This window comes from Penicillium taxi, assembly GCF_028828555.1.
Source record: "Penicillium taxi strain IBT 34144 chromosome Unknown utg000002l_segment0_segment0, whole genome shotgun sequence".
Taxonomy (NCBI): Eukaryota; Fungi; Ascomycota; class Eurotiomycetes; order Eurotiales; family Aspergillaceae; genus Penicillium; species Penicillium taxi.
Genome location: NW_026643204.1, coordinates 2,778,652 through 2,799,200, shown reverse-complemented (window position 1 = coordinate 2,799,200; position 20,549 = coordinate 2,778,652). Strand labels below are relative to the sequence as shown.

The window sequence follows — 20,549 nt, the reverse complement described above, 5'->3', positions numbered from 1 at the left end:
ACAAGAAAAATAAGAAAAATAAATAAAATAAATAAAAAAATAAAGAGTCGAGGGTTAGGCCGAAAATACCCAGGTGATCTGGTAAGCACGTGAATTGATAAGTCTTATCTTTACCACAATATCTTCTTCATACCTACTCGGATGTAGTCATTGCATTCATCATGGCGGAAATCCAAAACTCCAACCCCACAATCCTTAATGTGGCAGATCTGCCAACAAGATCTCGATCCATCGAGAAATCAAATGATCATGCTGGTATCTTTGCCGCCATTGCCAACCCCGCTGATTTTCTCTCGGACCCGGAAAGTGATGACGACCTATTGGAGGAGCCCATTGACGAACAAGAAATATATGGTACTTTTACTTCCTTAATTATATCTGCACTTGATCTAACCTGGCTCTAGATTTGATCAAGTCCATCTCTGATCCAGAACATCCAATCTCACTTGGCGAACTGGCCGTCGTCTCTCTTCCAGACATCTCAATCAAACGCACTTTGCCCAACATTCCTGATTCACCTCTTCAGACTGTCACTGTCCTTGTCACACCAACTATCACTCATTGTAGTCTAGCTACTGTCATCGGTCTTGGAGTTCGGGTGCGATTGGAACAATCTCTTCCATCCCGCTTTCGGGTTGACGTGCGCATCAAAGAGGGAACCCATAGTACCGGTGATGAGGTCAACAAGCAGTTAGGTGACAAGGAGAGAGTGGCAGCTGCTCTGGAGAATGGAGCCTTGATGCAAGTCATTGCCAAAATGATGGAAACGTGCCAATGAAATATGAATTATGAAACATTACGAACTTAGTCATCCTCTGATAACTTGTTAACTACGAAGCTACTCATGTGATAGAATGTCAATCTGACATTATTTCATTTGGATTAAAGTAGAGCCACAAACGTATTGAGTTACACTCTCAATACAGACTCCTCAAGATAAAACCCTTCCCGCAATGGGTTGAGTTAAACTCCGACTCCTCAAGAAAAAAACCCATCCCATCATTTTTGTTATCAGTTTTTTGGGAGCCTAGTAAGCCCGCCAACTATATTTCTGGCATTGACTCCAAAAACTTATTGATGGACACATCCTCCGCCAAACCCTTGCGTCTTCTGGTCTTGAGCATGAAGTCACGCGCAGTGGCCATAGCAGTAGCGATCTCCAGGGGCCGCAACTCGATTGTCTGGTCGAGAGGGTCACCAGGAACCACACTCCATTTATCAAACTCTAGACTGACCATGGAATGACCTCGAGTAAAGATACGCACATCTGTCTCAAATCCGAATGAGTCAATGACCGGGATCAAACCACGAACAGTGTAAAGAGGAGTGCCAGCAATAGGACCGTCGGATAAGACGTGGCCTCGTCGGCGAGACAGAGTAGTGTATACCGCGGCAACTGTATCGGAAGGGCCTGTAACGGTGCAGGCGTAAATCGGTTCCATCAGGCGGGGAGCGGCCGTCAAGAAAGAAGAGTAAACGGCACGTCGAGCCGTGGGAATGATCTGACCGCCACCACGGTAGATGGCTTGTTCGGCAAGTGTCACGTCAGTAAGTTTGAACCTGGTGTTACGAATAGCTAAAGTAAGATAGCGTATTAGTTACTGTGACTGCTGTCCTTAAAACAAAATGTATAAACCCACGTTCTTCACACAAGGGGCCTTCACGGGTGCCCCAGCAGAAACCTTGAGTGATTGAGTCTCGGACGGAACCAAGTACTTTCTTGTCCACTTGCGACGGCAATGTATCATCTTGAAGGATGTTGGGGCTCATTTCGTCGGGACCAAAGGCCCAAATACTACGGGCAGCGAGCTTGTCCCAGTCATGGGTCTCTTCGAAGTAGCGAGCTACCTTGCGGATAGGATCCTTGATGTTGACTTTGCCACTTTCAATATCTTGAGCAATCGCATCATCCAAAGATTCCGCTCGCATAGTAATCATGTTCTTTTTGTTAGGGGTGGTAGAAATGCACACCTGCGACGAGGTTTCGACCACTGTCTCACAAAAACGAGTAACTGGGTCTGAGACCTTGATTTGCATGTCGGCGTACAGTCGTCGAAGATCATGTAGCACACAGTCCATGTAAAGCTCACCTGTGCCAAGGATGATATGCTCACCTGACTCTTCAACCTTGGTAGTGATCAAAGGATAGCTCTTGCCAATCTTGCGCAGACCATCTAACATCTTGGGCAATTCGGATGGATTGACTGGCTCCACCGCAACCTTGAACACAGATTCAGTCATGTGCATAATAGGGCGGAAGATGAAAGCGTCTTCATCATCCTCCAACTTGAGAGGCACCAGAGTTGCTGTCTTCACAATGGAATTGTCCACACCACCGAGAAGTATCAAATTGCCCGCTGGGACACCATCAGTTGGGACGTTGTAGGCGGTTTCCGCAATATATGTGTCGGAGATAGTCGCAATGACCATATCTTCCTCATCGTCAGGGGAGTATCCCTCACCCAAGACGCGAACTTGTTGACCAGGCCGAGCAGTACCACTCAGCACTCTTCCGAACGCATTGAATGTCTGTGCGTCTTGGCTGCTAAAAAGCTTGGTGATGTGAATCACGAGGGGGCCGTCCTGGTCACATGCGACCATCGAAGCGGCAATCTTGGAATCCAGAGGGCCAGTGTAATAATGCTCCGAAAATCTCTGAGCCCCTTCGACTGGAGATGGGATATGCTGGATAATCATATCGACAAATCCGGTAGGAGCACCAAAGAACTCACTGCAAACCATGCTCAACAGTTCCTTTGCGCCCGATTTCAGCTGCGAGGGCTTCAGGTGGATACCTACGCTGGCCAGTGTGATTTCAAGATCGTTGGGGCTTTCACTAATGGCGTGAGAGTAGAGCTTGTAGATTGGCTCCAACACAAATTTGACAAATCCTCGCTTGGAGTTCTCTTCCATGGCTTTGCGAGTGAACTTCCGACTCCGGGGATTGTAGAAGATGTCGCCCCACAGCCGATCAGCGAATTCACACGAGTCGAGTTTAGGATAGGTTTCACTGTACTTGAGTGCCCAGGACTGTAATGTGAAGCACCAATTCATCGAGCTTGAAGCAAACGCGACATTTCCCTTCTCGGGGCTCAATCTTCGCTGCTCTCCCTGACCAGGCAAGGCGTTTTCAATCACCGTATTGACCTCCTCAATCACATGTTTAAGTTTAAAATATGCGTCATTCGGCGGCAATTTGAGGTCCAAAATGAGGCGATCCACCTTATTCAAAATCAATGTTAAGGGGATATCTTCAATGACTGCATGTTTGATGATGTTTTCCGTATTGGGCTGTACACCTTCCACTACATCCACAACAAGGACAACACCATCGACCAAACGAAGTGAAGCAGCCACTTCGTCGACGAAGTTCACGTGTCCGGGTGTGTCAATGACGTTGATTAAATGGGATTTGCGGTTAGAGGCTGGGAGAACTAGGGTCATCGGTGCCGCCTTAATTGAAAGACCCCGCTCTCGCTCCAATAAGCTGACATCTGTGTAGCGCAACTGTTGGTCCCTTCGTTTGCCTGTCTGACGTTCGAGTCGTTCCGAAAGGTCGTGTGTTTGTTGGACCAGCATATCCATAAACGCAGTCTTTCCATGATGTAGATGGCCCATCAACGCAACATTTCGGGTCTGGTCTGGATGGTTAAGCATATCTGACATGAATTGTCGGGAGAAGTAGACTTCTGGAAGCTCGGTCTCTTGGATGGTAAATTTCTTCTGCTGGACGGGGGCGATGATCGGTTCCGAGAGCGGCTGCGCATCTTCCTCTTCAACGAGGGTTTCGACATCGACACCGTAGACCTGCTGTGCGCTAGGATAGTACTGCTTGTCCTCGTGCAAGATGACGGCGTTTGAAGGTCCATCTGCGCAAAAACACAAATAAGCATCAGAATGCGCCCGAGGAACAGCTGAAAGCAACTAGAGACTTACCATCAATTTCCATTAATTGCTGGTCATTGACAGATTCTTCGTCCTCCTCATCTGACTCAAAGTTCACCTGCGGAACCTGAGTTGCTTCATGTTGCTCGTCTTCGGACTCGGCATCGCCGATGTAGTTACCGAACCTGACTGTGTTAATAATTGATCAAAAGAGAAGGATTATAAATTGGTGATGGAAGCCTACTCATCATAAAGATCTTCCATGGTGGCGTGTATTGGTTGAAATAACACAAAACTCGCGCGTGAATGGAAGGTTAAATGTTCATGTTCATGTTCTCAACTTTCACGTGGTCCAAGCATCCATCACCGGGCAAAAATATCACCGCCCTATACACCGCCTAATTAATGCCGCCAAAAACAGTCCACAAGCTGGCCCGAGCGTTGAGAAGTACTAGAGCCTACACCGTACAGCTCCTCACTCTCCACTGTATAACTAGGCCCCCCCGCTCTTTTACTCGATTCTTCCCCCCTTAATCTCTTCTACATTTTCTCAAACAATATACCCATTCAAATCCCCAAGATGTCTTCCCTTCCCCCCGTTTACATTGTCTCTACTGCCCGTACACCAGTGGGCTCGTTCCTTGGGTATGATATACAAAACTTCCCCGAGAAAGAAAGCAAACTAACATCTTTTGTTTTGTAGTTCTTTGTCAACCCTCACTGCTCCTCAGCTCGGTTCTCACGCTATCAAAGGTACAATCATAGCCCAATTTTCAGATTTTGACCATCAAAACTAATGATGAAACTATAGCTGCTGTCGAACGGGCCGAGGGTATCAATGCCTCTGATGTTCAAGAAGTCTTCTTTGGCAATGTTTTGTCCGCAGGGTAAGTAGCTGATGAACTCTCAATTGACTGTTTTGAAACTGACCTCAAAAATAGTGTTGGACAGAACCCTGCTCGTCAGTGTGCCATTGGTGCTGGTCTTGAGGAGTCCACCGTCTGCACCACTGTTAACAAAGTCTGTGCCTCGGCTTTGAAGGCCATCATTCTCGGAGCTCAGACTATCATCACTGGAAACGCCGATATCGTCGTTGCTGGTGGTGCCGAGTCTATGTCAAACACCCCCCACTATCTCCCCAACATGCGCACTGGTGCCAAGTACGGTCACCAGAGTCTAGTTGATGGCATCATGAAGGATGGTCTACAGGATGCCTATGGAAAGAAGGAACTAATGGGCTTGCAGGCTGAAGAGTGCGCTCAGGAACACGAGTTTACTCGTGAACAGCAGGATGAATATGCCATCCGCACATACCAGAAGGCCCAGGCTGCTCAGAAAGCCGGAGTCTTCGATTACGAGATTGCCCCTATTGAGATCCCCGGCTTCCGTGGCAAGCCCGGTGTGACTATCTCTCAAGATGATGAGCCCAAGAACCTCAACCCTGATAAGCTGCGTGCCATTAAGCCCGCTTTTATTCCCGTCACTGGCACTGTGACTGCTCCCAACTCCTCTCCCTTGAACGATGGTGCTGCCGCTGTTGTCCTTGTATCTGAGGCTAAGGTCAAGGAGCTTGGTTTGAAGCCCATTGCCAAGATCCTGGGCTGGGGTGATGCCGAGCAGACTCCTAGCAAGTTCACCACTGCCCCTGCCCTGGCCATCCCCAAGGCTCTTAAGCATGCTGGAGTGACTCAGGATGCCGTTGATGCGTTCGAGATCAATGAGGCCTTCAGCGTTGTGGCTCTTGCCAACATGAAGCTGCTTGGCCTATCTGAGGACAAGGTCAACATCCACGGTGGTGCTGTTGCCATTGGCCACCCTCTGGGTGCTAGTGGTGCCCGTATTGTGTCCACCCTGATCGGTGTCCTGAAGGCTAAGCAGACAAAGATCGGCTGTGTTGGCATTTGCAATGGTGGTGGTGGTGCCAGTGCTATGGTGATTGAATCCTTGTTCTAAATGGCTTTTATTTAATGATGTACGGATATCCATGACAATTATCTACTCTCTACATGTGAGATAGATACCAATCGCAAAATTTCGGAAATATAGATACTGCAGGCACAAAATACGCAATGCAATATAAATAATAAAACATTTCATACCCACATAGTGAACATATGTGCAACCGTGTGAACTGCCCAACTATCCAGGTAACTTCCAAGGTTCAGCTCTGGACCTCGGGAATTAGAGGGTGCCCAGGTGGCTGTCTAGGTATATTCCATCCATTTCAATGCCCAAGGTACCTACCTACTTACCTAGGTTCCCGGGTCTCTATTTTTACATAACTCAGAGGCTCAGGAACCGCTAATTACCCCCGTACGTTCATCCATGAATATTGAGTAGACACAATGTCTAATTGTTTGTTTTGTCTATTATGAGAACAAGATAGGTCTAAAGCCGGGGCCTTCATTTTCTCCCCCTTATGCAAAAGCTCCAACAAATGCCATTAAGAGAGCTCCACACGCGACAGATATACATGCCTCTACTCGTCGTCGGCCTTTGAGAGTCTCATAACTTGATTCACTCAGGAAATCCTCTGCCAGGAGTTCCACAAGACCCGCGAAGAGTAACAGGCCGCTACTGATGGCGTTGGTAATGCCAACCATGAGCAGGCCGGTTGCGCTTGCAGGATCATAGAAATTATGCAAGACCAGACCAATGGCTTGACCAAGAGGAGTTGTTGCACCATAGGCTAAACACATAAGCCAGGGTTTGGGAGATGACGGAGAAAAGAGATCAGGGATGAGGGATGCGATGCGTGAGCCCAGGGCGAAGCCCTCGAAAGTCTGGTGGAAACTAATGGCAACTAGGAGGACTACAAATGATGTCCCAGTTGCAACACTTAGTGCCATACCGATGAAAATACTGTGGAAAAGGATACCGGCTTCCAGAAGTAGGCACTGTAGCAGCTGGCGCTGTGGATTCTGCATCGGTAACTCCGACGCTCTTCTCGTGTGTCGATGATAATTATGATGATGGATAGAAGAACGGTCCTGCCCAGTAAGCAGATCATCGTCTGTATAAGATTCAGGCCCATCAAGATCGGTAGCATTCTCCTTACCGGATTCTGCATCAAACGATTGTCGCCGCTTAGAGCCGTTAGAAGAACCTGAAGCTAGATCCGTGCCTTCTGTTTGGGAACTTTGTGGTATGTCTTCAAGGCCAATGTTGCCCTGAGCCTCATTGGCATCCAGGCGTGAGTAATCTGTAGTTTCATGACCAAAGTCATCCGATCTACGACTAATATCACCCATTATAGCATCGTAATCACTACTATGCACATGGCCCGCACCTTTCATAGCGAAAAGCATCTCCACGACAACGACAGCAAATACAGATACCATGGCGACAAATCCGGGCATGGCGCGATACGTATGGCTCCAGAAGCGAGGCAGGCATGGGTCCGTCAAAGAAACGAATGCGGTCGGGAGCAAGTGGACAAATGCTGTCGCGATCAAGACCCCCGTTCCAAAATGCCTTGAAATGAAAAGGAACCGGCGTGGGATTGGAAGACCTGGGAATCGGCGTGCCATGACAGGGAAAGAACATGCTGATATATAAAATGTCTATTAGTCGTTTTCCTCAAGTCGCATGGAGAGAACCTACCGAGAGTGCTGAGTCCTAGAATGAGGAATAATGCCATGACATGCAAGGGTGTGTTATATGTTCCCCGACTCCCAGAACCACATGCCGGTGCATTCACCGGGTCTGAGGCTCGAATAACATGTCGTCGTTGGAGCTCTGCTCTTAAAAGTGATTCTGGTATATTAGAGATGGCGGAGAGTGTTCGATTGAGCGCTATACAAAGAGTTAGTTCGATTCTAACAATCTCGTACAAGGCAACTCACCTAGAGATTTTTCGCCTGTGTCAGGCCAGACTTGAGCACTCTGCATCTTTAACAAGGGTGGGTGCCAGCCACAACCCCCAATTCAGTAGAGGGCAATTCGAGATGGTAAAATTGTTGCTACCAAAAAGACTTGAATCTCAATATTCTCCTGCAACTTTGCAAGCACCGAACAGGAGATCCAATCTCGGGAGAATTTCCATTATGAACAAAAGACAAAAGACTGGGGCCAGAGTTACCTTTAGCAGCATATCTTTATCACGGCATCTTAGTAATGCCGCCCCGGATTTAGTAGTCACCATCAAACTAAATCTATGTATTTCAAATTTTAAAAATTATTACAAGATCCAGCGTAATATATATGTATATCAATTCATAATTACGTGTCTATCTACTGTTGAGTTTCGTCCAACCACTGGACCCTTTTCGACGAGTCTCATCTGTTGTTAGATTGTTGTCCCTGCCCACGTGCGCTCCAGGTGGAGTAGAAGAAAGCGGGCCAGGGACTATTGGTTGTTCATGTTCATCATCCCACTCCTTCTCTTCTAACAACTCCCATTCTGCACTTGTCATTTCTCCAAGGAGATTAAATTTCAGTTTGTCCACAATTCGAGTGGGCGTGGGTAGCTTCCAGGATCGAACAAAATCAGATCCCTCAGCCGCCCCAAGGAAAGAATGAACGGTGCCGTGCGAGTAGTGTCCCAACATAGGAAAGGATTTGGGGCGTTGAATAGTGGTCTGGGGGGAGTCCCTATTGGTTTTCATTTTGGCTTGCGTATCTCGACCGGCAAAGGCTCGCATTAGAGTCGACGGTTGAGCTGGTGGCCCAACAAGTAGTTGCCACATCCCTTTTCCAATGTTGCACACTTCCTCCCATGAGTCGGATGATAGGTTGATCCCCTGAGTTCGACAAAGCCAAGCAACATCCCAGGCGAGAAGCGCAGCTCCCTCAATAAAGTGAGCGTAAGTTCCAGGATCTTCCTTAGCCAAACGAGGTAAAGGTTTATCAATAAAGAGTGGCCGCGGCCGTGGTTGAGAGCGTACTTCCGCCATCCTCGACGTTGTGGGGCTGGATGTAGAGGTTTGTGGAATAGAAGAGCCATCAGGAGCCTCACGCGAGTGATATGATGCATTGGGGGCAAATATAGTCGGGGTAGGATAATTTCGGTGGGGTAAAGTGATCTCCGCGGGGAGTCGCAGGGAGAGATAGTGCGAAACAAGTATGAGGAGGTGTGCGATGTTGGATAGTGAAGTTGAGATCTGAGCTGGTGTAGCACCTAAATTTCTAACTTAGTATTTATCATATGAATATTGAAGGTTGGGATGGAAACATACCATTCATATCTCTCAGATCTACTATAGATATGCCTCCTAATACATAATTTGGGCGCGCATCCGCTTTCTTCGTGGTCTTCTGTCGTAGACCATAGAGATGGGCAGCTTCTCGACAGAGAAAGATTCTTGCTTCAGCTGTCTTGCTGTGTAATGAGTGCCAGAGGTGCTCAGTCCGCTTGGTTGTGTTCTGTATCCCTGTCAAGATGGCAGTCTCCCGCTCCCCGAGCTGGTATCGAGCAGATTCAGCATCAGAGCGCCTACGGGCCAATAATCCTTTGCGCTCAAAGATACTGTTCTTCTTAGCTTGAATATCTTCTTTTAAGGTCTTGATTTGCTGATCTAGAGTATCGCTCCGTGACACTGAGCCAGCTTGTTGACTCAAGATCGTCTGCAGGGCCCAGCACTTGAGGGTTTCAGGGTCTGCCCTCGATGAGCCGGCTTCGACTTGCGATTTATGAGAAAACTGATGGCAGACGGCGACTTCAATTTGTTTTTCTACCACACCCTTCTCCAAAAGGACCCGGGTATTCTCTAGGCGTAGGCGATAAAGACGATTGCGGACACACGTCGGGCAGAGGAACGACAAGCGGGGGTGAGCAGAGGCGCATATGTGACAGCTCATCGCAAATATTCGTATAGTTTAAACGGGGTATATTGAATTTCCATGGTGTGTCGTGGAAGCTACCAGCGCTACCATAACTATGAGGATGAGGCGGCGAAGCCTGAGGTGTCACTAAGTTCCTGGTGATGTCGTCACCTGACGTGATCGATTTGCGGAAAGCGCTCTTTAACAAACAAAGCAACCGCCATATTTTGATTTCTAGCACCACGGACTCTGGAGTCCGATGCACCGCTGTTTCTCTCCTGTCATTCTATAGCTCTAAATTTGGCCAAAATGGAGTCAACCGGTGCCACTTCAGGGGAAATTCAGCAGACTCAAAGCCCGGAACCAATTGAACCAGTGGTCAACGCTGGTTTTCCTCTCGTTGCTCAGCTGACTCAAGGAATCGAGCTCTGTAACTGGGATCAGTTGCAAAACAAATATGCCGATGCTATGGATGAGCACAGTCGTGTGGAAGAAGAACTTCGTGCTCAGACTAAACAGCTACTTGAAGTAAATAAATTCGAATTCTCGCTTGGTGCTGCTATCTCTGATTGTAACAACCGAACAGGCTTTCACTGCATGGTCCCAGACTACTGTGCTACAAGATGAAGACCGGGCCTTGAAACGGTGAGAACGCTCGAGGAAGTGAATTTCGCAAATTCGTTACCTAACATTGCGCAGATTCAAGACGCAGATGCAGCATGTGCAAAACTCCGAAATGAGCATGGAGAACAAGAAAAATCATTGTAAGGCTTGACAGGCCCATATGTTGTCCATGGTCCCAAAGCTAACACTCGACCAAGATATGGAAGTTGTCAAAGCATTCCAGAGCGCTCTGGCTCTGCTCAACGAGCAACAGCTCAAGATTTGATGAACAAATTGACATCAAAGTTCCTTTCAAAGCAACCGCAGGCTGGACCATGACAAGTTGCGAAAAACTTCATTCCTAAATTCCATTCCTAAATTTCATTTTTAATTAATTCACTTTGAGAATGAAAGACCTATCAATCACATGGCGTGATAACAAGGACAGATCCAAAACTAATATATGAATGACACGAGTTGTATTGATCGTCTGTCTCAGCCTTAGTTTTAGGTTTGAGAACGCCCACTGCGGCCTGTTCTGCCTGTTATGTCTTGCCAGGAGGCATTGAAGCGTCTGCCCGTGTTAGCCAGTAGGCCCTCTTCTTCTGCCTCTTCAGCATCTTCATCAAGTTGTCTCTCATCCAACTTCGGTGACCGGAAGAGTGAGGTCAAAAAGACGATAAGATAGAGCCCTATATAGTACGATAAGGTCAGTTAAATTGGTTTCTTGGGCAAAATAGTATCGGGGATGGACTGACCAAGAAAGAAGAATTGGGCCCAAAAGAAAACGACCCCAAAAAAAGGGAAATTGATAGTAGTCCGATTGAGGAAGGTGCTGACAATTGTGGGAGTGCACACTAGCTGAGCAACAGGATTATCGGAGAGTTCAGTACACGGCTTAACAAGTTCTGGAGTGTCTGAGCAATCTGGTTGTTCGAGAGGCGATGTTGTCAAACGATCACAGAAGCTCTGTGGTCCAAATGTGGCGTACTGCGGAGCCACCAACATGGAGATCGAATAGTTCAAAGCCAGTATCATCAGCATTAACATCGCTGTAGCTAGAAGTAGAGCCTGAGGAGAAGTATGGCCATTTCGAATTTTGAAAATCCTGATCCAAAGAAAGCGGATACCTATCACCGCAATGCCGACGACGGAACTGCAGAATAGTAGTAGGACAAGCAAAGTGAAGATCACATAGTCGACTGGAAAGACTTTGGCAGACTGGACAAGCGCCCAGTTGATTGGGTTAAACACATTAATGTGCCCGAGAATATATCCACAGCGCTGTTTGCAGATTGAATTCTTGGCTTTGTCAATGGCAGTTAAGAACATCGAGATCCATGTCACGAATGCGACCAAGAGCACGAGAATGCCGCCGAGGAGTCTGAAGGGGCGAAAGACTGCTTCGATTTGGTACCATACCCGTATAAACCAACTTCGACCCTCACCCTGTGCTTCCTCGACCAGGCGTTGCCGTCGGATCAGAGTCCTCTCATCCCGCGTCAGAGTATCGAGTTCTCTGCGGTCCTTTGATGAGAGTAGCTCCGGGTTTCCTGAACAACGACCTTCAAGTTGGCGCTGGCGCTCTCGGTTTATCTCCAACTGTTGTGCAGTTGTCACACGCAATTTGGAATTGGAGATTGAAGGTGCAGTTTTGATCAGTCTGATGGGGAATAGGGCAAGTCCTGACGAAGTGTACAAGACATAGAGGAAAGTACCAAGGGTGATCAGCAATCCCAGTGCAAATGTCAATGCGTGTTCACCATCTGTGTTTATCTTTAAGCTTCGAAATAATCAAGAACGGACCAGAGCAGAAAACTTACGGTTCTCAGTAAGCAGTTTCTTGAAGTAATCCAAGTCCAACCCAGTCTTATGTCCAGAGACAGGGACAAAGAAGCCGACTAGGAATAGGATAACTATAACTGCGACAAAAGCCAATGTGTACTTCAGAGCGCCCCAGAGTCGCTGTCCTACACTTTGTTCCCCAGCCTCGATCGCCACTTCGTCACATTCCTCATACCAAAAGTAGGTAAAGGGTATCACCAAGAGACATAACAAGGCATCTAGGGAGTAAAGCACATAGTAGACAATAGTCAGTGAGTATGTAATTTTGTCAACAGCATCTTGAGTAGCCCAATCTTTTCGGCAACCCAACTTGGACGAGGTGGTTGATGACACTAGAGCAACATCAACTGGAAGTAACAACACAGTTGCCAAGAGACTAGTGATGGAAATGATGCATGTCAGTGTCACTGAAGGTGATCTATCCCTTGGAGTTTGATATATGTAAATAAAGACCGAGGCCACTGCTAGCAGAATACCTATGGTGACGGCATAGATTATCCAGATCAGAGATGTTTGGAGAAGTGCCATCTTCAAACAAGCAAGTCCTTCATGAGAATGATCAGTAAAGCAGGGAGAGATTTCTCGATAGAATTTCCTAGATCCCTCGGTTTTAATTCAAATTCCAATAAAAGATGACCCATGGGAGAAGAGATGAAAGGTTTCAGATACAGGTCAGAGCTTCTACAAGTGGTTCTTTTGTCCGACTATCCGATTGGTACTGTCGTCATGAATACTAACCACGTGATATATCTTATCATCTTATCGCCATGTGACATCGAGCTTTCCTTCATGACCGCCCTGATTTAGAATTTGGAAGTATCTTGCTCTACTGTGCTAGGGAGTTATAATTTCTGGGGTTTAAGGTCTATGTGACTTCAATGTGCACCTAGTACAGTAGTACCCACACCTATTGCTAGGACCTCAATTCATCTGGAGAATTTCGAATATCCCCAGTATTGTTCTTGCAATGCAGTGCTATACGGAGCTCCTCCCCCCAACGGGTGTAAGCCATGCATTGGCGATCCCATTTCTTTCAGCATCAGCCGACAATCTGATTGTGGTTCGATCATCTCTCCTGCAGGTGTTCTCCTTGCGAAAGTCCTCACCTCGGCGGCTTACTGAAAGCACCGAGACCCACTCGACACACCCATCAGACACCAAGCTGGTCCTAGAAAAAGAGTACTCTTTGCCTGGCTCAGTTACTGGTTTGAGCCGGGTCAAGCTACTGAACACTAAAAGTGGCGGAGAAGCCATTCTATTGGCTGTTCGCAATGCAAGGCTCAGCTTGATTGAGTGGGATCCTGAGCGTCACAATATTTCAACCATATCAATCCATTATTACGAACGAGATGACTTAACTCGAAGCCCATGGCTACCAGACCTGAGCCGCTGTCCAAGTATCCTTAGCGTGGACCCCAGCAGTCGATGTGCAGTGTTCAATTTTGGAGTCCGCAACCTGGCCATTTTACCATTCCACCAGGCAGGAGATGATTTGGTCATGGATGACTACGACCCTGAGCTTGACGAAGAACGCTCAGGTCTGGGTACTGGCAATGGAGCAGATCAAGAGAACAGCAAGCATGACTCAACATATCAAACTCCTTATGCTGCCTCGTTTGTTCTACCATTAACAGCCCTGGATCCCTCGTTGTTGCACCCAGTTAGCCTTGCATTTCTTTACGAGTATCGAGAACCGACTTTCGGCATTCTCTATTCCCAAGTCACAACATCCACCGCACTAGTTAACGAGCGAAAAGACGTCATGTTTTACACCGTCTTCACACTAGATCTGGAACAACGAGCATCAACGACTCTCCTTTCTGTTTCGCGGCTTCCAACTGACTTGTTCAAGATTGTGGCACTCCCACCTCCCGTGGGAGGTGCTCTACTAATCGGTACGAATGAGATTGTGCACGTGGATCAAGCCGGTAAGACCAATGCCGTGGGAGTAAATGACTTCTCCCGCCAGGTCTCCTCATTTTCCATGAGCGACCAGTCAAATTTAGCCTTCCGTTTGGAGGGTTGTATGGTGGAGCGCCTCGGAGGCGAGAGCGGTGACGTTCTGCTGGCACTAGCTTCTGGCGATATGGCATTGATCAAATTCAAGCTCGATGGGCGATCGGTATCGGGTATAACAGTCCATTCTCTACCAGCTCAAGCGGGCGGAAATCTATTGAATTCGTCTGCCTCATGCTCTACTTGTTTTGATGATGGTAATATCTTCCTCGGTAGTGAGGATGCAGACTCTGTGCTCCTGGGGTGGTCGAATTCGTCCATTTCTTCCAAAAAGTCACGGCAGATATCAAAGCAGGGCAATGATGAAGTTGAAGTTTTTTCCGAAGAAGATCAAATGGAAGATGATGTCTATGAAGATGACCTCTACTCTTCAGCTCCTGATACCACCCAGGCTGACTCGAGCATCAGTTTAGGGAACTCAACACCTGGATTTTATAACTTCCGATTGAACGATCGGCTCACCAACATCGGGCCCTTGCGAGACATTACACTGGGTAAAAGCTCAAGCGATCCGACTGGGGAGGGGGTTTCATCTGAGCTGGAGTTGGTGGCATCACAGGGCTCTGATAGAGCTGGCGGGCTTGTTGTCATCAAACGAGAAGTTGACCCTCTTACAAAGATATTCCTTCAAATCGACGACGTCGATGCAGTTTGGTCGGCTACCATTACTGAGGGCAAAAAGGGACTTTTAAATGTTAATGACTCTTCTCGACATTTTGTTATCTTCTCACGTCCAACGGATGTGGACAAGGAAGTATCTGAGATTATGATTGTCAATGGACAGGAACTAGAGCCGTTCAAAGCCCCAGAATTCAACCCGAATGAAGACTCCACTGTTGAGATCGGATCGCTGGCAAACAGTACCCGTCTTGTCCAAGTATTGCAGAACGAGGTTCGAAGCTATGATAAAGGTCAGTATCAATTGATAAATTTCTAAGTGATGGAATGCTAATATCTTAATATAGACCTCGGATTGGCACAGATATATCCCGTATGGGATGAAGAGACAGATGAAGAATGCGTGGCTGTGAGCGCGCGTTTCGCTGATCCATACCTGGCCATTTTGCGAGATGATGCTTCTATTTTGCTTCTCCATGCAGATGGAAGTGGCGACCTCGATGAGATATCTCTTCCAGATGAGTTATCTACATTGAAGTGGCGTTCATGCTGTCTTTATCGCGACAAAGATGAGATATTCAAAGTACTCGGACTGAGAACATCTAATTCTAATGAAAGCGTGCTTCTGTTTTCACTCAGCTCTGAGTACAAACTTTCGGTAAGTTTTTGTCAGGTGGCCATAACGTGTTGTGTGCTCACCATTTCTATGCAGATATTTAGTGTGCCGGACATGAAGCTTTTGTCAGTCCTCGACGGTGTCGACTGCTTGCAACCTCTGCTATCGACGGATCCGCCCCGACGAGCAAACACACGAGAATCCTTGAAAGAGATTCTCGTGGCTGATCTCGGTGATCGGTCATTTACTTCGCCATATTTGATTGTATGATACCCGTTACCTTCATTGAAACCTCATCGCTAATTCTATCAAATACAGCTTCGTACCGACAATGATGACTTGATTGTTTACAAGCCTGTGATCACATCGTCAGATCAAGATCCCGAGACATCGAATCTGCGATTCTTCAGGGAATCCAATCATACCTTGTCGAGGCTTTCTTCGGGATCGTCATTCACAGAGCTTTATAACCAACAACGTGCCCAACCACTACGGGTCCTATCGGATATGTCAGGGCTCAGCACTGTTTTCATGCCTGGAGAATCGGCTAGATTTATTGTGAGAACCGCCGCTAGCTCACCGCACTCAGTCCGTCTTCGTGGAGACTACATACGTTGGCTGACTTCCTTCAACTCGAGTACGACTGGGTGTGACAATGGATTTATCTACATCGACGCCGAGGTAAGCTTCCCCGAACACTCCTGTGAAGATCCACCCTAACATATATTCTCTAGCACAATATTCGAGGCTGTCAAATACACCCAGATACGCAGCTTGACTACTCTTGGACACTACGCAAGGTGCTATTGGAAGAGCAAGTCGATTTCTTGACCTACTCGACAGCTTCTGACACCTATGTCCTTGGTACAAGCGTTAATGTGGACTTTAAGTTGCCAGAAAATGACGAGCTCCATCCCGAATGGCGCAATGAATGTATGGCTTAACTCGAATCTTGAATCTATAAAAGTATGCTGATATGGCCTTTTAGCAACCTCATTTCTCCCAAAGGTCCCCCAGACTTCTGTCAATGTCATTAGCCCGAAGACCTGGACCATTATAGACAGGTAAGCAAAATTTGTGGGCGATCATCGATCTGCCTGTTCTTGACTTCCATTTTCAATGCTAATATTTATTTAGCTATCCCCTTGAACTAGCCGAACACATCACTGCAGTGAAGAATGTCAACCTCGAAATTTCCGAGAATACGCACGAGCGTAAGGACCTAATTGTTGTCGGAACGGCAATGGCCAAGGGCGAAGATATCCCAGCTCGAGGGTGCATCTACGTCTTCGAGGTGATTGAGGTCGTGCCCGACCCAGAGAAGCCAGAGACAGGCCGCAAATTGAAACTGATTGGCAAGGAAAGTGTGAAGGGTGCTGTGACAGCACTGTCAGGCATTGGGGGACAGGGATTTATCATCGTGGCCCAGGGGCAAAAGTGCATGGTCCGGGGTCTGAAAGAGGACGGGAGCCTTCTCCCTGTGGCGTTTATGGACATGCAATGCTACGTCAATGTCGCCAAGGAACTCAAGGGAACTGGACTGGTTCTTCTAGGCGACGCAGTGAAGGGCCTCTGGTTTGCAGGATACTCGGTTAGTAATTCTTCTGCCTTCACGAGCCTGGTCTCCTTTTTTTTCTCTTTTTTTTTTTATTGTGGCATCTACTAATCTGTGTCTGCAGGAGGATCCTTACAAAATGACACTCTTCGGCAAGGACCCGGAGTACCTCGAAGTGGTGGCAGCAGATTTCCTCCCAGACAGCAACAAGCTCTACATGCTAGTTGCCGACAGCGATTGCAACCTGCATGTAATGCAGTACGACCCAGAAGGTGCGTAACGAGTGACGAACATTCCCTTGCCTTCCCAAGCTAACAGAATTTAAATCTAGACCCTAAATCATCCAATGGTGATAGGCTACTCAACCGAAGCAAGTTCTACACAGGCAATTTCGCCTCAACAGTCACTCTCCTTCCTCGCACGAAGGTTTCCTCAGAACAGGTCGAGCCTACAGAAGATGAAATGGACGTGGATGGAAGCATCCCGGCACACAACGTGTTGATCACTTCTCAGAACGGATCGTTAGCGCTCGTCACGTCGGTGGTAGAGGAGAGCTACCGCCGACTATCAGCTATGCAGTCTCAATTGGCTAGTACACTCGAGCATCCTGGTGGATTGAACCCACGGGCTTTCCGTGCAGTTGAGAGCGATGGTACTGGTGGACGAGGAATGGTTGATGGCAATCTGGTACGGCAATGGCTAAATCTGGGCAAACAGCGCCAAACGGAGATCGCGGGTCGGATCGGCGCAACAGAGTGGGAGATTCGGGCCGATCTTGAGGCCATCAGTGGAGACGGGCTAGGATACCTATAGACCCATACATAGTTATCCTATCTAAGTATCGATAGAAGAACGTTAGGCCTCGGAAGAGAGCCAATTGAATGAAACGTACGGAAAATAGCAATTTCATGAAATTTTTTCTCAGATTGTTGTGCCAGAATATAGTGGCAGTCGGCCAATGCCGGACAGCAGTAAATAGTTAGCAGCGTAGCATCATAACATGGTGGGATATAACCATAACTAAAAAATGAGATAGGAAACACAAATCAAATCCAAAAAAGCCCATATTCCATGCCAGGAAAAAAAAGCCCCAAAAAGAAACCCCCAGATTCAATCCCAGCCTTAGAAGGTAAAGCAAGGAAAGAAAGATACCCAGTAAATCCAAGCAAAATATCAAAAGAGACTCCACATCACGCCAACATCGCCGATTTTGCACTATAAACTGCAAGACCAAAAGAACAATAACCCACAGATCATCAAAAATCCAGGCAGCCTCGGAAAGAGAAGATATTCTTCTGTCGGCGCAAAATAGATCAATCAAACAAAAACTCTAAGAGAAGGAAGGAAAAAAATATAAAAAATAAAAAAAAATCAACAGATGAAACCCTTGGCCTCCCCCCGTTCAAATGCAGATGCAACCTAGTAAATAAAAAGAAATATTAAAACGCCTCCCAAGCGCAAGAGAGCCTGGAAACTTAAAAGACATCTTCAGCAGCAAAATACCGTTTGCCGCGACCCCTTGACGTCACAAACTTCATCTCCGGCATGTTGGTATGATGGACCACATGCGGCCGGTAGACGGCATCAACAGGTGCTTGCCAGTCATCCATACCGAGAGGAAAATACTCATAGAGGAAATCTGTGGTCTCATTAGGGAATGGCAGGGAGGACACAAATTGTTGATGTAGATTGGCAGTCTCCAACAAGGGAATAGATGAAGCCACACTTCGAGCTGGGTTGTGAGCAACATTATGAGACATCTTGCGCATTTTAGCCGGTGGGGCCGAGTGATCCATGTTCACATTTTGTTGCGGCATCATCTCATTGTAGGATGCCATGATCTTCTGATCCATCTGGAGACCTCCATTAGTCTCTTCCTCATCCAACAGAGATAAATTTATAGGCGCCGCTGCTGCTGCTAATGAATTACCGATGCGCCGTTGATCAGAGGCATGAGATAATTGCTCTGGGCTGGACTGGGGGAAGAGGGACTGGTGGGTATGAGTATGGGACATTACAGAAGCGGATTGCGGGATTGGGGTCCAATCCGGCGTTGGTTGAGGTTGCTGCATGAGAGTTGGAGGCGGGACAGAGGTGGTCTCAGGAGAACTGCTATGTAGAGTTTTGCTCTTGGCTGGGGTCACACTAGCACGACGTAGGGAAGAATCGTTGGTAGGGGTGCGGTTGAGCGCAGCCGAGTTGGCCTGGTTCTTGCGTGATGCGGCAGCACTGCCACTCAGAGGAAGATCCTTGCGAGATTGGAAATTACGCGGACTCCGGCCACGGACAATGACAGGGCCCGACTGCACTTCGGAAATTGAGATTTTATCCCCAGTCGACAAAGTTGCGATCACCTTTAGCCGAACGACAAAATGTTGCTGTAACTCCTTGCGACGGCCGTTGTTGGCTGTTGCCACACGGAACTGTAGTCGCTTCCAGGCGATGGGAAAGGTGGCATAGTCCGTATCTAGATCCTGGCCAGCCATTATATCAAGTGGGATTGGAGGGGGTTCCTTTTCGACTTTGGCAGCGGTGCCGGTATTGTTGTCCTCGAGGGCCGTTCCAGAGTTGGCCGCTGCGGCCGACGGTGTCTTCCATGGAACAGATATAATCTTCACCGGATTCCCTTCTACCGATTCGGTGGCTGAGACGGTCAACTCTTGAGCCAGAATGGGGATGCGATTACCCTGATCTGTCATGATGTAGCGCATGCCTCGCGGCAATGTGACTGAGCCTGTGATTTGAAAGAGATTGCGACGGTAACAGGTCAACTCGGCACCCTGTTGTGGTGGGGCATTCTCAGAAGGCGATGTTGTATAAGGCGACTCTGCAAGGAAGAACATGCCATGCAGCTGAGCGGAGACAGACAAGGAGGTGCGGCGCATTGAGTAGTCCAGCAAAGTGAAGTGGTATATCGGTAGGGAAAAGCTCAGTAACTTGTTATTGTGATCGATAGAGGAGTCCTGAGGTTGCTCTGGAAGCACGGGGTCAAATGTAGGCGCGACCAGATCGGTAAACGGATCATCATAGCCAGAGGGGAAGCGCTTCAATGAGTGCGGTAGACTATTTTGGGTGAAAGCAATATCATCACTGTTTCAAAGATTAAGATTAGATCAAGTCCCTTGCAGGTAGATTATCACAAGAACGTACCTGGCAAAGGTTTCGGAGTCAAAGTTGGAACGATGATCGGGAAGATCCAGACCGGACATAGCATTGAGATAGTCTGTCCCCTGAAGATTACCTAGAGACAAAGGACTCGCCAAATAAGGAGGCATAGCCATAGTATCAAATCCCTCCATGATATAAGGAAAGAGAAGGAAAAGACAAGAGAAGTGAAGTGAAATGGCTAAGGGCTAAGGAGGGGGAACATGGGAATGCGGTTTGAAGTTTCCCGGATTCGGGGAAAAGTGGAGCCGTGGTTTTTGCGGAGTATGAGATGAAGACGGTCTTTCTTCCCTATCTCAATGGGGTAAAGAAGAACGGGAAGTCGGTTCTCGGCAATTCTTTATTACTCCGTTGTAGATTCTGAAAAAGTAAAAAAAGTAAAAAAAGAAAAGAAAATAATTAAAAATAGAGGAAAAAGAGGTAAAGTTGGGGGTGGATTCGGACTAAGATAGGTGAAAACCCTGAAGACGCCACAAGTGTAGG

General features: G+C 47.5%; 9 protein-coding genes across 9 annotated transcripts; 4 read left to right on the top strand and 5 right to left on the bottom strand.

Moving 5' to 3' along the window:
• Positions 1 to 161: 161 nt before the first annotated feature.
• On the top strand, positions 162 to 778 carry N7495_002956 (iron-sulfur cluster assembly protein CIA2; the record flags this gene model as incomplete). The annotated part of the gene is made up of 2 exons (XM_057205625.1): positions 162 to 354; positions 405 to 778. 2 exons carry the CDS (start codon positions 162 to 164, stop codon positions 776 to 778), a joined length of 567 nt encoding a protein of 188 aa, XP_057066232.1.
• A 265-nt stretch (positions 779 to 1,043) lies between these two features.
• N7495_002955 (U5 snRNP component Snu114, putative) lies at positions 1,044 to 4,149 on the bottom strand (the record flags this gene model as incomplete). The annotated part of the gene is made up of 4 exons (XM_057205624.1): positions 1,044 to 1,576; positions 1,641 to 3,869; positions 3,937 to 4,070; positions 4,130 to 4,149. The coding sequence occupies 4 exons, from the start codon at positions 4,147 to 4,149 to the stop codon at positions 1,044 to 1,046; spliced, it is 2,916 nt and encodes a 971-aa protein (XP_057066231.1).
• Positions 4,150 to 4,465: 316 nt separating this feature from the next.
• erg10B (acetyl-CoA C-acetyltransferase) lies at positions 4,466 to 5,838 on the top strand (the record flags this gene model as incomplete). Its single annotated transcript, XM_057205623.1, has 4 exons — positions 4,466 to 4,530; positions 4,589 to 4,638; positions 4,697 to 4,772; positions 4,827 to 5,838. 4 exons carry the CDS (start codon positions 4,466 to 4,468, stop codon positions 5,836 to 5,838), a joined length of 1,203 nt encoding a protein of 400 aa, XP_057066230.1.
• Positions 5,839 to 6,302: 464 nt separating this feature from the next.
• Positions 6,303 to 7,776, bottom strand: N7495_002953 (putative ZIP family zinc transporter; the record flags this gene model as incomplete). The annotated part of the gene is made up of 3 exons (XM_057205622.1): positions 6,303 to 7,432; positions 7,489 to 7,680; positions 7,731 to 7,776. 3 exons carry the CDS (start codon positions 7,774 to 7,776, stop codon positions 6,303 to 6,305), a joined length of 1,368 nt encoding a protein of 455 aa, XP_057066229.1.
• A 338-nt stretch (positions 7,777 to 8,114) lies between these two features.
• N7495_002952 (Atg14 domain-containing protein) lies at positions 8,115 to 9,684 on the bottom strand (the record flags this gene model as incomplete). The annotated part of the gene is made up of 2 exons (XM_057205621.1): positions 8,115 to 9,004; positions 9,063 to 9,684. The coding sequence occupies 2 exons, from the start codon at positions 9,682 to 9,684 to the stop codon at positions 8,115 to 8,117; spliced, it is 1,512 nt and encodes a 503-aa protein (XP_057066228.1).
• A 273-nt stretch (positions 9,685 to 9,957) lies between these two features.
• Positions 9,958 to 10,537, top strand: N7495_002951 (uncharacterized protein; the record flags this gene model as incomplete). Its single annotated transcript, XM_057205620.1, has 4 exons — positions 9,958 to 10,176; positions 10,235 to 10,293; positions 10,348 to 10,412; positions 10,470 to 10,537. 4 exons carry the CDS (start codon positions 9,958 to 9,960, stop codon positions 10,535 to 10,537), a joined length of 411 nt encoding a protein of 136 aa, XP_057066227.1.
• A 221-nt stretch (positions 10,538 to 10,758) lies between these two features.
• N7495_002950 (uncharacterized protein) lies at positions 10,759 to 12,624 on the bottom strand (the record flags this gene model as incomplete). The annotated part of the gene is made up of 3 exons (XM_057205619.1): positions 10,759 to 10,943; positions 11,010 to 12,017; positions 12,075 to 12,624. The coding sequence occupies 3 exons, from the start codon at positions 12,622 to 12,624 to the stop codon at positions 10,759 to 10,761; spliced, it is 1,743 nt and encodes a 580-aa protein (XP_057066226.1).
• Positions 12,625 to 13,063: 439 nt separating this feature from the next.
• N7495_002949 (cleavage/polyadenylation factor CFT1) lies at positions 13,064 to 17,714 on the top strand (the record flags this gene model as incomplete). Its single annotated transcript, XM_057205618.1, has 9 exons — positions 13,064 to 15,023; positions 15,078 to 15,388; positions 15,443 to 15,610; positions 15,665 to 16,027; positions 16,081 to 16,279; positions 16,335 to 16,410; positions 16,484 to 16,937; positions 17,026 to 17,173; positions 17,233 to 17,714. 9 exons carry the CDS (start codon positions 13,064 to 13,066, stop codon positions 17,712 to 17,714), a joined length of 4,161 nt encoding a protein of 1,386 aa, XP_057066225.1.
• A 662-nt stretch (positions 17,715 to 18,376) lies between these two features.
• N7495_002948 (NDT80/PhoG-like DNA-binding family protein) lies at positions 18,377 to 20,200 on the bottom strand (the record flags this gene model as incomplete). The annotated part of the gene is made up of 2 exons (XM_057205617.1): positions 18,377 to 19,991; positions 20,052 to 20,200. 2 exons carry the CDS (start codon positions 20,198 to 20,200, stop codon positions 18,377 to 18,379), a joined length of 1,764 nt encoding a protein of 587 aa, XP_057066224.1.
• Positions 20,201 to 20,549: the final 349 nt, after the last annotated feature.